Source organism: Lonchura striata, chromosome 3, assembly GCF_046129695.1.
Source record: "Lonchura striata isolate bLonStr1 chromosome 3, bLonStr1.mat, whole genome shotgun sequence".
Taxonomy (NCBI): Eukaryota; Metazoa; Chordata; class Aves; order Passeriformes; family Estrildidae; genus Lonchura; species Lonchura striata.
Genome location: NC_134605.1, coordinates 9953357 through 9969283, shown reverse-complemented (window position 1 = coordinate 9969283; position 15927 = coordinate 9953357). Strand labels below are relative to the sequence as shown.

The 15927-nt window shown below is 40.2% G+C and overlaps 1 protein-coding gene across 19 annotated transcripts in view; it reads right to left on the bottom strand.

Annotated features, from left to right (window-relative positions):
* ESRRG (estrogen related receptor gamma) overlaps window positions 1-15927 on the bottom strand; it is a 400282-nt gene that overhangs the window by 328277 nt on the left and 56078 nt on the right. For 3 of the 19 annotated variants that reach the window (XM_021547559.3, XM_077781877.1, XM_077781875.1), the window contains 2 exons: window positions 10192-10251; window positions 9415-9458 (listed from right to left, as the gene is read on the bottom strand). The exons of 13 other annotated variants lie outside the window; for them this stretch is intronic. Coding sequence is in view for 1 of the 6 variants with exons in the window: in XM_077781872.1 (XP_077637998.1) it covers window positions 9415-9458 (44 nt within the window). In the remaining 5 variants the exon portion in view is untranslated. The remainder of the gene's footprint in view (window positions 1-9414; window positions 9459-10191; window positions 10252-15927) is intronic. 3 more of the 19 variants (XM_021547562.3, XM_021547565.3, XM_077781872.1) reach the window with 1 other exon arrangement.

Here is a 15927-nt window from a genome sequence, read left to right as displayed (position 1 = left end):
AATGTTGCACACTGGGTAGAGCCAAGGTCCTGGCAATTCTAGCTGAATGCCCCAGACAGAAAGCAAAAAAAAAAAAAAAAAAAAAAAAAAAAAATCATAAATATGACAGTACATGGGAATTCACCAGCTGAGTTTGGCGATGTCATTCTTTGGCTGGTGGGTAGTTCAAGGACATTGCAGTACTCTTCAGCTATAATGCTTGAAAATATCAATGCTTTTAAGGCTCATTGACAAAAGTCATTGCAGAAAACCAGCTGAAGGTTACCTTATCAGATGTTTTTGAACTCCATGTCTCAGAAATGCACACAGGCACTCTAGAAAATCCCTTTTCCCTCCATCAGTAGATTTACCTAATGGCCAAGGCTATCCCTTATTTATATAACAGATAAGTAAATTTAACTTAAGCAAAGAAATGCCCCAGCAGACTAAACCCTAACTGAAAAGGGCAGCAGAGTCAACCATATAGTGAAAAGTGGAAGACAACCTTTATCTCTCTGAGGACTCTTTCCACTTTAACTTCTACTGACATTTTGTCCACTGTCGTGCTAATAAAAAAAAAAACCAAACTGATAGAGAGATCTAAAGGTGATATCATATACAACCAAAAGATAAAACAGAAAAGTCAAAAAACCCATACAAACCACATTCCCACTGGGGAAATAGTCTTTTTAATATTAGAATTGTTTGTACTTTGAATTTGAAATCCCAACATCTGCAAGTGCACGCAGCTGAAGTGGATTTCATTCCTGGATGGGCAAGTGCCAGGCAGTAACAGGGCATGAGAGCAGACTTTGGCTCCATGAACGGAAACATAAACCTCTCCTTTGTAAAAATTATTCTTAATGATCTCAAAGGCCCCCTGGTTTAGTATGGAAGATGAGTGCTGCTTTCCTTTAGAATGAATCCCACGTATTTTGTATCACAGTCCTGGCACAGGGCTACAAAGATGAAATCACTCCTTGACCATCACTGTGGGCACGCCTGCTCTGATCTGCAGTGCAATGCAGGGGCACACAAATACTGGAAATGGTGTAACTGCCTCATTGCTGTGCTCTGCACAGGCTTTTATACCCTGGTTCTCAGCAAGACTAATTATTCTAAAAGAAGCATCACACTACTGCAATTATCCTGCTCCCAAAACCTGAGTTACATCATTTAGGACACTGTGCCTCACTATTCTGGCACATCCATGCAGCTTCGTTTTTTGCCATAAAGATTTTACTAGAGGGAAAAAAGTTAAGAAGAACAAGCTCAGAGATCACAAACCACAGAAGACAGAACACTTAAATATAACAGATGTAGAGAAGGCACTGAGGGTGTCAAAAATCACATGCTCCTGAGTCTGTTTTCTGACTGTTTATTTGCCTGTCACACAGGACTGCTTACCTGCGTAACCCCTTCTCTGCAGCACAGGAAGGTGAAGGTGTGGGAACTTTTCTTTCTTTGTTGGCTGTACTAACTGACAGCATGGGGAGGGAGGCTATAGGAAGATTTTCTTTTTCATCTCCATCATCAATAAATTACTAAGGTAGCTTTCAGGACTCTCAGAAGGTGCTTGAAACATATGGCCCTTCAGCTGGTTCCTCTCTGGATTGACCAGTATGCATGATGCCCTCTTGCGTAAGGCTGCAGTCCTTCTGCAGAAGAAGAGCTGACTTTTTAAATCAAATATACAAGTTTCTCCTGTATCACAACCTCCTTCACTTCCTGGGAAAGAATTTACAGTAGTAAACATTATTTAATGTCCCTACTGAGGAATTGGCAAATAAGAAAAAACAGCATTTACCCAGTGACTCAGAAATTAGCAGACCAGCCTTAGTAATTTTCTCTATCTCTCATTAATTAATCAAAAAATTTCCCAACATTTCTAAATAAGCCTGTTCTTTCCTCCCTGCCCAGCAAAACTACAAGCTTCATCTGGATGTGATGGTTAACCACATTTTTGTTATGTTTCAGCATTAGATGGAGAACAATTAGATTTGCAGCTCAGAAAGAGTGTGAGGAGAGAAATAAAAAGACAAAAAGAAAGAGAGAAAGAGAAGAGGGAAAAGAGGGAAAGAGGGAAAGAAAGAAAGAAAAGATACTGCCCTTTCAGCCAAATGACTCAGAGTAGTCCTCTTCACAGCACAGAAACCAAATTATTTGTAGAATCCTCAGAAACACTGATGATTCAGCCAGCTGCATGGAGGGTAGCTTTGTTCTCTGCTAAAACAACCTGGTTTAACTCCCCTTGAGTACTAAGCCATCCACCATCTTGAAGTGTATCATTTTAAAAGTCCAATATCTATGAAAGCGTGTCTAGGTTGCTTTCTCTTAAAGAAACCTTCCTTACCTTTTTGATCCTCTCCCTGGTCTTTGCCTTGCTCCAGAGACACAAGGCACAGAAGGCAACTGAATGTATTTCACCAGGAAATGTGGGCCATCCCCTTCATTATAACAGACACAAAAAGATCTATCTATGTGTATTTAAAGAATTACCAGCAGAACATAAAACAAAGTGGAGAGAACTATCTGAGGTCTGTGTGATATTTTCCTGAAACTGCTATGGATTTCAGTAGGAGCACTGGACATTGAATGGCAAAGGGAAGCATCTCCCAGACAAGAACTCACCCAGGGTAGTGCATAAAGGAAAAGATGTTCACCTATGGAAGGCATATGCAAGCTGAACTGCATATGTTAAATTAAAGACATCTGCACTTTGGCAGAATTTGGACAATGACTCACTTTAATTATGTAAAAATTTCAAATGGGGCAAACTCCACTGTAGTGACTCACATTAGTGCTACCACATGATCTTCTGATAACTACATCAGTATATAACTCATGTCTCTGCTGCAGAGTTTCTACAGAGAGAATGACATATTACCTGACTAGCATTAAAAGGACTCCATGTTCCCAGCAATGACTGGTACATTAAGTAATGCTTCAGAAAGTAGCATATAGTACAGTGTACCATATAGTACACCGAGCTTTTTTTTCCCTTGACACAAAACTGCAGTTCCTCTAATGACAATAATTCACTGTCATTCAAAAATCAATTTTCTGTTTGTGTTTTATTTCTTTAAATTTATAGAGTAGTGGGGAGAGATTCCAGAAGTAGAAACTTACATCATTTCCTTTTCCTGAGAAGAATTACGGTGCTGCAGACCTCCTAGGCTTACAGTCAAAGCCGCTCCCACCCTGTCCTTATGTGAGTGGCAAACACACCCTCAACCCCCTCAAGCACAACCTTCTGTGTAGGTCTGGCTGGTAAAGGTACCAGGACATTTCTTGCATTTTGATTCACAGATATTCTTGGACTTTTCCCTGCTACCTCCTGCACTTTCCAAGTTGGTTTGGTTTGCTCAGTTCTGGTGTGGACTGTCAGAAGGAACTGATTATGCGCCTTACGTCATACTAACAGGACTGATGACCTTGAAATGTCCGCTGTGAAGAAAAGCTATTCTGCATTATCTGCCTCAGATTTTTAAAAATAGCAAAACATTGCATTACTTACCTCAACGTTGTTAAAGAAAGGGGGGGGGTGGTCTTTTGCTGACTTGTATCAGGTTCCTTTTCCGAGCTGTGAGAGTTGCAGTTTGTATCCTGGAGTAGCACTGCATTACATTCTTATTAAACATCTGAAAAAGGGATGTACCCTACAAAGCTTCCAAGTCACTATTTTCAGGCTTACTGAACAAGCTAGCAAGACCCTTAAGTATCAAAGAGATATACAAAAGACATTTTCACTACAAAAGGAATGCATTAATGTGACAAATAGAGCCTTTGTTAATGCCAGATGCTGACTATAGGTGTGAATGAGGAGTATGATGAATGGGATGATGAGGAGAAAGCAATCTTAATTGTGCAATTAGTTATGTTATGTTTGGGCAATGTTTTGTGTAACAATTATAGGCCACTGGTAGACTAGTGGTTCAAAATTATTACAGTCTTCCAAAGGAGTTCAAAAGCTAGGAAAGCCACTGCACCTTTCGAGAAATTCCTTTAGAAGGGTAATGAAAACTGTAAATGATGTCAAGTGCCCTTTATACGGCTTAAGTGTGCCATTGGGCTTGGATAGCAAGTGCAGTGTGCTTTCTCCAGCGGAGAGTGATAAGAAGTAGCAAGTGCAGAGGATGTCCCAAGGGAATGCCCTGAGCCACAGCACTGCTAAAAGGTAAAGGAGTGAAGTCTGGCTTCTGAGTGACAGAGTTGGTAGGAAATGGTTGAAGGTATTGGGACCACTGTGTATGTAACCGGCTGGATGAAAAAACAATGAGCAAGAGGAAAGGGGTCACAGTATGTTCCTGTTCCTTCCTAGCATCTACCAAAAAGAAAAAAAAAAAGCATCTTGATTATTCTACACCCTCTCATTCCACCTTTCACTTATTTTCTATTTCAAAGCACAATTTAACTTTCTTTTCCAGGGGTTCACAGAGAAGTTAAATTTAAAATTGGAATGCAGATTAAAGCTCACTGCTACAACTGTTCCTGGGGATAGAGGTAAACTGCCCAGAACGTGATAACAACATGGGTGTTGAGTGATGATCTGCTCATAATCAACACATTCAAGCACACAAGAGTTCATTTCATCCTTGATCTCACCCCAGGGATGCACGCCAGTCACAGCTGATGCTGAGAGGTATAAGACATACTGCCCCGTTGGCTCCATGATTATTCATGGGTTACCAGTGCTGGGGAGCAGGAGAGATGCCCTCACATGCCACTCAAAGGTGTTATACTGACACCTTTGCACATCAGAGCTTCCCCAGGTTCTCCTCCCAGAGAACAATGAACATGCTAATCCACCAAGCCAAAAAAATCCACTCACATTTGAACAGCAGGCTAATGAACGTGAGGGGAAAGACTCAAGGTAAGACCTGTTCCTAAACCTTTATTTACAAAGGATACCTTTAAGCCAGACTCTCCATTGCCTTTCAAACATGACACTAGAACAACCCTGGGAATGTTGTTTTTAAACTGCCTGCTCATCCTTTACTCAAATAAATAGTAAGTGTATAGTGCTGCTAAGTCACGCTGTTTAGCAAAGACATTTACTTCTGCACAGAAACTCAGCCTCCATGGTGCAGGAGAGCACATCAGCATGCTGTGACCCAGCTCCCAGCCAAGGGGATGAAGAAGACAGCAGGACCAAGAAACAGGGCAGAGGCCATTCATGCTGCACCCCAGCAAAAGCATCCACCCAGTTTGTTGGTTTTAATGTTTGGACTGGAACTGGGAATAGTTTTTTAAAGGCTATTTTAGTCAGTGAAAGAAGAAAAAGGGCATCACATGACTTTGCACCCTGGATATTGTTTGTAGAGAAGCCTTAAGTCACAGCTGGACTTCTACAAATTATTTATGATTGCAGAGTGATATTGAATATACAACTTGAGGGAAAATCACAGAGAACAGGATTGTATGCACACAGAACTAAGCTTCATGTTCAGTCACATCTCTTCCAACTGAATGCAAGCATCTCTACAGTCAATATCCAAGGCTCAAACACCCCTTGGAAATTCATTAGCAAGCACAGCAACAGCAGTCCTGAAAATAGCATCTTTCCATTCAGTGCAATGAGACATGCCTCACTATATTATATGTTCAAAGAGGGAAGGGCAATACTCTTCTAAACCTAGCTTCTCATGAACCTGAATCCAATCACACATTCCCTTTATGACAGCCATCTCTCTTGGTGCTGCTCTACAAAATCTACATTGTATCAGCACCACCTCAAAGGTCAGCTGTGCTATTTCAATAAATAGAGAAACCACGGTTTCCTTAAACCACTTGCATCCCTCTTGCTGCAGTCATTTTGCCTCTCTTCTATGGTCTTGCTTAGCCCACTTTCATATGAATGTCATATTTTGCATTTGCTGTGTGCTGTCATCTAGACTCCTGCTGTAAAACAGTTTGGTTTTTCCCCAGTTAGTGCACCAGATTAGCATTCCCCCTCTCCCTGCTCCAGAACAGAATGTAATTAAAGATCATGGGAAAATAACACACACACTAGTCATAAAGTTAGAGAATTTCAGGTTTGGTTCTGCTTCCCAATTTTACATGCTCCACTTCACTTCTGCATATAAAGAGAAATATAGATGGTTTTGGTCACTGGATATCTATTAACTCCTTGTACATCAGATCCTGTAAGACAGAGATTATAGCAAAATCGACAGCTTATGAGAAAGGGCCTGTGCCTCAGTAAATCATACCCAAGACACCCAAAAGGAAGTGCTTTGCCCCAGTGGTTCCCTCTTTGCTTAATGTGAAAGAGTTTTGAAACATAACCCAGAACTGTCTCCCCATTTAGAGTGTTCAGGAAAAGGTTTCATCATCTCAGTGAATGTTTTCACCTGAGAAGCCTGCCAGGATGATCACTTTGACAGCCTTGAAGCCAGAGAACCCCTTGGGTCAGCAAAGGCCAGCACTGGTGGCACGGTGGCACAGCTGGTTTAAAGCAGAACTGGTTTTGTGCATCCTCACCTCAGCAGAGGCACCTCCACCTCAGGTTTTTTGGTGCTAGAATGGAAACATCTAAGAGCTTACTGCCTTTGGCTGTAGGACAGAACGTGACCAGAAGAAAAATTAACTGCTTTTTAATTAAAAAAAAAAAAAAAAAAAGCTTAAACTGATATTATTATAGCATTGATAAAAATACCATCAAACTGCCATTTATCACCACAAGAGTATGCAAGAAGCAACTGTTGATCTTCAGTGCCTCCTGAGAGGCTCTGGAAAGGAAAAAAACCTACCAGGTGATCTTGTGCTGTGGAGGCAGGTGGCAGTGGGGAGGCAACTCAGGATCTACATCCCAAGTCCTGCTACAGCTAAATTACATCATAATTTGTCTTCTTTTTCAAGATGAGAGAAGGTAACTGAGGTCACTGAGAAAGATGATGTTTGTGCCGTGTCGTTTGACACAGTATCACACAGACAGAATTTATGGCTTGCCCAACCTATACAACACTGTCAATGGTGGATTTCCAGGAAATAAACCCCAATATCATGATGCTTACTATACCTCAAAATTCCTCCCTCTTCCTCAGATAGAGAAGAAAGTAGATGTTCACCTTTACTGTAATTATTTTTTATGAGAAGAAAGTAGATGTTCACCTTAACTGTAATTATTTTCATGGCAATTCTCTTCCATTAGTTTGAGGATCATAATGGAATAAATAGAAAAATGAGCTCCAGGCTGACTATTCTGCATTGTAATCTAAATTAAACTAGTATTACAAATTTGTTTACATATCTCAGTTGAGCTATGCAGTTTCAAAAGTTACTTGCTGAATGTAAACATCTCTCCCAATGCTACATTACCCACTATATGCAGTAAAATATATTCTAATGTAATACAATAAAACTGAAAAACCAATAAATGTTCCTATTTATTGAGAAATTGGACAAAAAATAGCTTATTGTCAGTTTTTGAAGACTGAAAATCAATAGATGATAAAAGGTTGTATTTTTTGTTACCATTAGATTGTTGACTCTAGCAATAAGTGAGATATGGATTATAACTGGGGGAGTAAAGAACTGGTGAGATATACAATTTGGAGCTTCTAGGGTTTTGTAGAAACTTATTTCCCAGTATTTGTGCAGCAGTGGCCATCTTGGCTCTGCTGTTAATGGGCCCCAAGAGCACAGCTCCTCCATTTGGTTGACAAAGCCAGCTTTAAGTAACTTCCTGTCTTTACAAGCATTTGCAAATTAAGGGGATTCTTAATCAGACTTGCATCTGCTGAGGATCACAAATAAAGGAGATCCAGCTTTCACATACATTCACATCCTGCCAACCAAAAAAACAAAACACAAAAAAAAAATCCTCAAACAACACTGTGAAACCCCAGTTATCAGTGTCACCTCCCAGCTGCCTCTGAGTCCCCCTGGGTGAGCTGCCAAGAGGGGTTCCCCAGGTGTGGCCCCACATAACAGCAACCACCACCCAACACCAGACAGAAATCAACTTAAATCAGATGTTCAGCTTGCAAAAATCTTTAGCTCTCATGCTGAAGTTCATGAGTCTGCCACCCTTCCTCACATACATCTGGGCCCTGAGCACAGAGGTCCCATTCCAACCTGCCATCTACACATGGCTCAACCTTACCCTAAGTACATGGGCAGAGAGAGATCTGAAAAACACAGAGTTTCAGCACCTGTTTCCCCAGAGGAATTTATTCATGGGAGTCAGTTTAAAACCTGAATTTCTATATTCATTCAACAAAAAGCACACAACCATGCAGAGGCTGGAAAGGCATTCTTGTCTCATGGTGCAAACACAGCAACATGGGATACTAAAAAAAAAAATGCAGTGATAAAAAACACTGAGCTAAACATAAATGCTGCATCCAAGGTCCTTAAATAGTGATCCATGCCAACATTTTTCCAAGTGAACCAGGAGGTATGACCATTACATATAAACCCAAATATAGATGTTCTACCCCAAATATATTTCTAAACACTGGAACAGAGTCTGAAAGAATGCCAATTACACTAGGGAGTTAGGGCTGCTTTTAGGATTTATATTCTCTTTGTGTGTTTCATAATCATATCGCAGCTCAGATCTTCTAGATGGGGGTAATGCAGAAAATGCCTATACTGCCTTCAGATACACAAATTACCTTCTCTGGAAAAGTGGGCAGTGACCACTGGCCCTGGATGTAATGGAGAACTAGTAAAGCCAGCTGACCTGCTTCTGCAGAACCCAATTTTACAAACTCAGAGGAGTGTGCAATTAAAAGTTTACAAAAAGAAAATTCCCCAAGACCTGAAAGGAGCTGATAGTGTGCAGAAATGGCCATGCTACTGCTGGCCCCAGTCCTGTGTTTCCCTGACATAAAACGTTTGTTTCAAACCAAGGATAGCACAGAGAGAACTAATTTTCATATCATGGTTTCCTTCTGTTTTCCCAGGTAGGAAGCTATTTCTAAAAAGGGGCTGTTAACACGTCTGCATAATCACATACCAAAAAAAGATTAATGTTGCTCCTGTAAGCTTTTGCTTAAGTATACCATGGAAAATAACTTTGATGAAATAATTTGCCCAGAGCACTGCTTGTCTGGAAGATTTCTATAATTTAACCGCAGTTCTGTAAATAATTTGGTGATAGACAGGCCATCAGCATAATTTGGTGCTAGACCCATGCAATGTTAAGGAAATGGCCAGCAGGCCAAAATTAAATCAACTGGGACCTAGTATGTACAATGCACATTAAAAAACAGTCCAAATCTATTATTTTTTGGAATATGCTTATTCATTTTAAAGGAAGACACTGATTTTTGCATTAGGAATTAACACAAAGAAATGCCATGCTTCCTCCCTGCGAGGAAAAGGTCACCCACACAGCGTTAATCCTGAAGATCTCCATGAAGATCTACAATATTTTTGGACTGTAACATCCCAAACTACAGCATTTTGTACCACTTTTGGACTTACCAGTAACTTTCACCAAAGTATCTCAGTTCTCCTGTGCTGATAACCTGTAAAATAGCAAAAGCCATTGCCCTGATTTTTACTCAAGCCATAACCAGGTCTGTAAGATAAGAGGTACAAAATTGTATGCATGGTACATTGCACCTTTAATCATCTACCTACCTGAAATACTTAAGCAAGTAGTTAGACATCTAAATGGTCCAACTACAGGCTTCAAATAAATGAGTTTTGTAGTACATGACTGTGTCCACATAATATGAAAACGCATTCACATCCCATCTCAAGCAAAGTATAATTTCAGCTACAGGCAGATCAGAAACTTAAAGTCAGTATTAGAGCCAAGACCAGGTCTAAAATTTAGTATTTCAGCTGAGAAGAGGGGAGAACAAACAGCTGCAGGATGCTTCCCACTGCACTGTTTCATTTCTGGACAAACAATTTGCCATCAGAAATGTCCACAATCAGCATTGCTTTCCTTTTTCCACATCATCATAATGTAAATGGAGATACATTCTGGAAACCCTCAATGGTTTTACCAAATGAGAAGGGAATGGCAGGGAAAATAACATACTAAACAAAGGCAACAAAGCCACCCCTTTCAGCTCTACTGAAAAAAGGCCTCAAGAACCAGACACATTTATACTTCTTTTTAACTGAAAATACAGAGAAGGAGGTGAAGTAGATGGGTTAAAAGCCAGCAAAAAGTAGTATAAAAAAGCCCACCAGGTATTGTTGCAAGAACCTCTAGATAAGCATCTTAAATCAGAGTAAATTACACACCTCATGCTGGTGACTCGGTCATGGGAAATTATGAAGCTACGTGATGTCTCATTTGTTGTGCTGAAAACAAATGTAAATAAATTACTGAGAGAATCTCATTTACATTTAGAAATTCATCCCGATGCATGACATGACTGCTGATGTTTTTTTAAATGACACTTTGAGAAGGAATGCCACTATTAAAAACAGATTGTAGCCACCTCAGTGAGAGCCTGTGCACGGGTGTGTGTGTCTGTGCATGAGTGTGCAATGGCAGATGTTCTAGAGAGGTCTTTCAGCTCTTTGGAAAAAACGCTTTCTTTTACTGCTGCACAACCAAAATGGTGGTGCCAGAAGACAAAACCATTGATACGCAATCTTCTGTGTATTTTCCCCTCTCCAGAGGGGGAAGCAGAAAGATACTGTTATGGATTGGCTGCTGCCACTACAACAGAAAGTGCAAATACTAAAATGGTGGCAACAGAAAATAGCGTGGCACATCGCTCCACCATCAAGTGTAATAAAAGTTCCCCTCAAATACGCACACAGAAAGCCTTTTGCTGAGCTTTTATCTCCCCCCTCCACATCTCGCATTTTAAGCTGTCACTGAAAAAATTGAGAAGGATATCCAGGAAGCCATAAGATGGAGAGCAAGTTGAACTGCTGTTAGCTAAGCAGCACACATTCAGGCAAATATCCAAATGCTTTAGGAGCTGTCATTCTCCATCCCGCGTGGGAAGGCTGCGAAGAGACGGACTTGCTCGTATCATGATTGCTCTTATTATTACAGCAGTGAAAACACTGCATACTAATGGATGTTTTAAAAAAAAAAAAAAAAAGACTGCTAGATGGCTTTTTCGACTGTTCCTGGCTGTCTGGGCTTCAGTATCTGATATATCCTATCCCTCTCTTTGCTTCCAAAACAGAATTCTAAAAAAAGTTTCTAACATGAGGGCAAATAAAACATATTTCCAAATGGGGACATGACAGTGTTCTACAACCCCACATACGGCAGCATATTTACATAAGCCTGCATAGGTCAGAGAGTTTATTTGTTAAGGGACAAATAAGCAGGCCATGAAATAATTATTTTTCATTGTGCCCTGCCAAACCTACCCAGCCAAAGGCTAAATTGAGCTGCTATTGTGATTATTTGAACTGTGGAGCCAAAAGTCTTCACTGCAAAGCATCCCAGCTGTCCTAAATTTTATTCTGATGGCTAGTTTTCACACTAGCTTGAAACTTGCCAAAAATGCTCCACAAAACAGGCAGGCGGAAGGCTTGCTTTATCCAGACCTACATCAATTACTGATTTAGAGCTGTTCTGAGAACTTGATTATTAACAAATCACTTCCCAAAATTGTTATGACAAGATTCACATATGCAAATGGCAAGCTGCTCATATGTACACAGCTAGCAAAAGAAATTAATACAAAGGTTCCCAGATTTATTTATGGTTATTTCCTATTCTGCTTTACTGCAAATTAGCCACTAAAATATTAAAAGAAAGGGGAGAGATCCAGCTGCAGCATCACAGCTTTGACATATGGTGACATGGGAACACCCAGGCTATAACTGCTCAACATGCTTCTGCCTTCACCCAGCTCCCTGGGGAAAGGGATCCACCAGTGCCTTCTGGCACCAAAGGAAGCAAAACCACCATGGCAGCTCTCAAGCTGCAGGTTTGACCAACACACCAAGGAGCAGGTAGGATTACCCTGAAAACAGCTCAGCTGACAGGCTTGGGAGGATATTTCATATTTTAAACAAGGTTGACAGTGGAGGAGGGGGAACAACAAATAGAATATTTTTTTAAACCTCATGCTTCAAAGCTTAAATTAATCCCTGATAATGAAAGACTAGGATGAGAACGTGTAGAGAGAAGATTATCCCAAGTCTGCCCATTGTGAGGCTCTTACAACTGTACTTGAGGTGCCTGGGGTTGGTCATTGCTAGAGACAGAGCAGGAGGATCTTGGGAACGATTAATTTCGTCCTCTCTACATTTTGTCTTAAATAGTCACGAAGACACAAACAAAAGACAAAGAGGCTAATTGTTTTGAAGGCAGCAGACTTATAAATAAATGAAATGCCCATCACTTGGTATCAGGCTCTACGTACCACAACCCTGACCAGACAAGTGCACCTTGCTGCAGCTGCCCTCCTTTTCCTCCACACCTCCTCCTACTCTTCATCCTGTTTGTAATTTCACTGTAATATCCTCAGGGCAGCAGCCACTCCACATTTACACATGAATTAGAACAACACCTCGCACAATGGCATGCCAGTCCTGATTGGACCTGGACTGCTCCTGGGAATGCTGCTGGGAACCGCGCTATAAAAAGAGCTCATAAATGTATAGAGTTCAGCTCAGTAACACACACACACACACACCTACCTACCTACCTTTTAACACAGTTAACATCATCAGACTGTTAACTCTGTTTTCACAATAAAACTGCAGATAGTTTAATCCACTTCTAAGCTCCAAGATAGTTGCAGGATGAGTAGCTCACATGCAGCAGACCTCCTCCACCAGGACACTGTGAAGTCAGGCCTTTGCAATGGACCCCTGCACTTCTCAGTACAACCACAGAAATGCTACGAGATCAGGTTATAGAGGTCAAGGCTTAAGGTTGAATCCTGCTAGGATTTGCATGGAAGCTGACACAATGATGAGCTGGGGACATTCAGGATGGGCAACCTAAGAAAGCCACAAACAGTGTCAGCCACATCACCCCTGTGCAACCATGACAGAACTAACCTGATTAGCCCAAATTCCCTTCTGATTTCCTTCCTTCCTTGGGAGAGGCTTTTGACCTTTGAGCTAATGTTTTAATATATTCTGGAATTTCAAATTTTGTACATAATAAACTAGTTATTTTCAGGTACTTCAGATATAAATAACTCCAATACAAAATTTTAGCTTGCGCTGGTACTCAATCATGCTATTTTTAACTGAAAATAACAAATAGATTTGAAAATCTTTAGCAACATATTTCCATTTTTCCATCAATTTTGACACATCAATTATTTTGTTGGGCTTTTTCCTGAAGGACTATGAATGTCCAGTATGCTTCTCAAAGAGCAAAAGAAAAAGGAAAGGAGTGGGTACAGGTAAGATGGCAAATCAGTAAGTAACTTGAGTGCATGTATAAATTCAGCCACCTGAGCCCCCTTTAAAGTCATGCTCCATGTTGTAGTCACTCTTTCCAATAGTTAACATATAGAAAAAATGGAAAAAATAGCTAAAAGGTAAAGCATATAAAAAATCTTAATTAGAATGGACACTTTGTCAGGCCTCCATTTTGCATTGATAGGGCATCAGAAATTGACCTTAAACATTTATCACTCAGATTACAGCTGCTAGCAACTGCATTCATCTCTTTCAAAATAAAATAAATTTTTTTTTAAAGTACAAATTTTTTTTCTGCCAAATGACAGATCTCTCTTTTATTTGCCTAAAAACCCTACACAACCAAACTGTGTGTAAAATCCAAGATCATAGTTCCTTTTTCTCTGGCTCCTGATGGGATGGCAGCATTACAGGGCCCTTCATGTGCTTTTCTATGTATCTTTGCACTCCATGCAAGTTTTGTCCATGGCATAAACGTGGAGATTTTCTGTCTCACAGAGGTGTGACCCTCACTGCTGGACATTCTCAGCCTGAGCACTTCAGCTTTTCCATGAACAGTCTGCAACTTGTGACTTGACTTTTGTTCTTTTTGCCTGGGGTGCCCACGGCTCCAACCAAAGAAAACTCTGTCCAGTGTCACACTTCCACTCTGGAGCAAAGACCCCTCAGGAATGATCTTTTTACTTCTACAAAGACAGTAAGAGACTGAGGTCTACATGGAAGAGGCTACTGACAACGTCACACACACTCAGTCATAGCCAGATACGTGACAAAGTCCAATTAAATCCTATTAGGGAATAATACAAATGACAGAGATTAAAGAATACAGTTAGCTCCTGATTAGACAGCCCATAAATCTGTTCAGGACCTTCAGAACTTACCACCAGAACAACAATCTCAAGACCTTTCACTGAGTTTCATTTTAACAGACCTGTTGTCCACTGAACCAACAACTCTGTTGCTTACAGACAAGATATTTTATCAACTTAAATAGTAGTATAAGATGATCATGCACTGAGCTTTCCTGAAATTGTGTAACATTTGCATGGTATAACACATACTCTTACTTGTTCACTGCAGTCTGATTCAAAGTGCTATAAATACGTTTGCCCTTTCTGCTAAGCCCGCCTAAGGGATTAGCAACCCCCCAAAAGTTCAGTTGAATATTAACTGCATTAACTTTGCAGACTGTAACATACTGTTACACTCAAACAGCCTACGGTGTGGTATGGATGACTTGCTTAATAAAAAATGTTTTCTTGCAAAGCCCGATTGCTAGAAAAAAGAATTTGCTCTGTCAAAGGGGGTGACCTCTTCCATTTAACTTCATAAAGTAAACAAATAAAAGGGAGAACTTTACAGGGATGTCCAGAGAAATGTTTATCATTTAGTCTGTCAAACCAGATGGACTTCCCTTGGCAACACAGCACATGCTCCAGTCTACGTTAGAAATTAAGTCACTTCACCATGAAAAAAACCTGTGAAATACAGTGGCAAAAGTGTTATCTACTGTAGTAATGTGAACTCAAAAACTATAAAAGAAGTATGCTTGCTTACTTATTTTGCTAAGTAAGAAGTGCTTTGAATGCCAACTCCCATAAAAAACTCGTGTGCTGGAAGACTCTTCAGCACAAAGTTATATAGCAGTGAAGACAAGTAAAAAGAAGAGGAAATATTTAAAAATTGGAAGAGGGAGAGTTGATAGGAGTGTGAAAGGGAGCTGACTTGGTAGCTAGTGACAAAAGTCAAGGCAGAGCAGATTCTTGAACATCCCAAGCAAAAAGCTCCCAGGCAGAGGCGGGTGTTGACTGGCAGTATGTGATCAAAAGATGAAGGAAGGGAAAGAGAAAGAAGAAAATGAGCAAGGCTTCTCAGGAGAAGTTTCTTAAGGTTATGAGGCAAAAAGTATTCAATAGATTTCTAAAATACTTTTAAAGATTAAAAAATCTCCTCCTTCATTACAACCACAGTAATAAAAAATGTGGAACCTGTCGATTATGTCATGAAAACAGAAACTGCATAATATGGGTTTTTTTCTTTTATAAAAATATACACGACACAAACGTTCTCTATGCTGCTGTAGGGACATGTAAAAATACTCAAGAAACCTTGATCCTGAACGTTGCAATGAAATCTTTCTCATTTGGTCTTCAAGATCATGTCTGTATCAATTTGTAAAAATACACTCTCCCATACAAGGGACTTGGGTGTAACATAAAATAAATCCAAACTTTGAGAATTAGAAACCATATTTCTTCATAATGCTGGACATTTACTTGCTTCTGCCATTCACCATCACCATTATGTTGTCTAGAAATGGAGACCAACAATAGATGTAGGTAATTACACAAGAACTTAAACTGCAGAGAGCTTCAGACCACAGCATTAAACTGGAATTAAAGCTCTACAGGAAAAGAGAAATGTTTCACTCCCTGCAATCACCTCCCTCCCTCAAACACACACTGCACACCTGCTACCCACCAGCCAGATGGGACTGAATTCTCCCGAATCAGATCTTGGATTTTTAAGCTCAGCTCGAGTTCAATTGGATTTCAAGACATGAAAATATATTATCATTTCGCATTCAAAAAATTACACCAATGTCCAGGAACTCCTATGTGT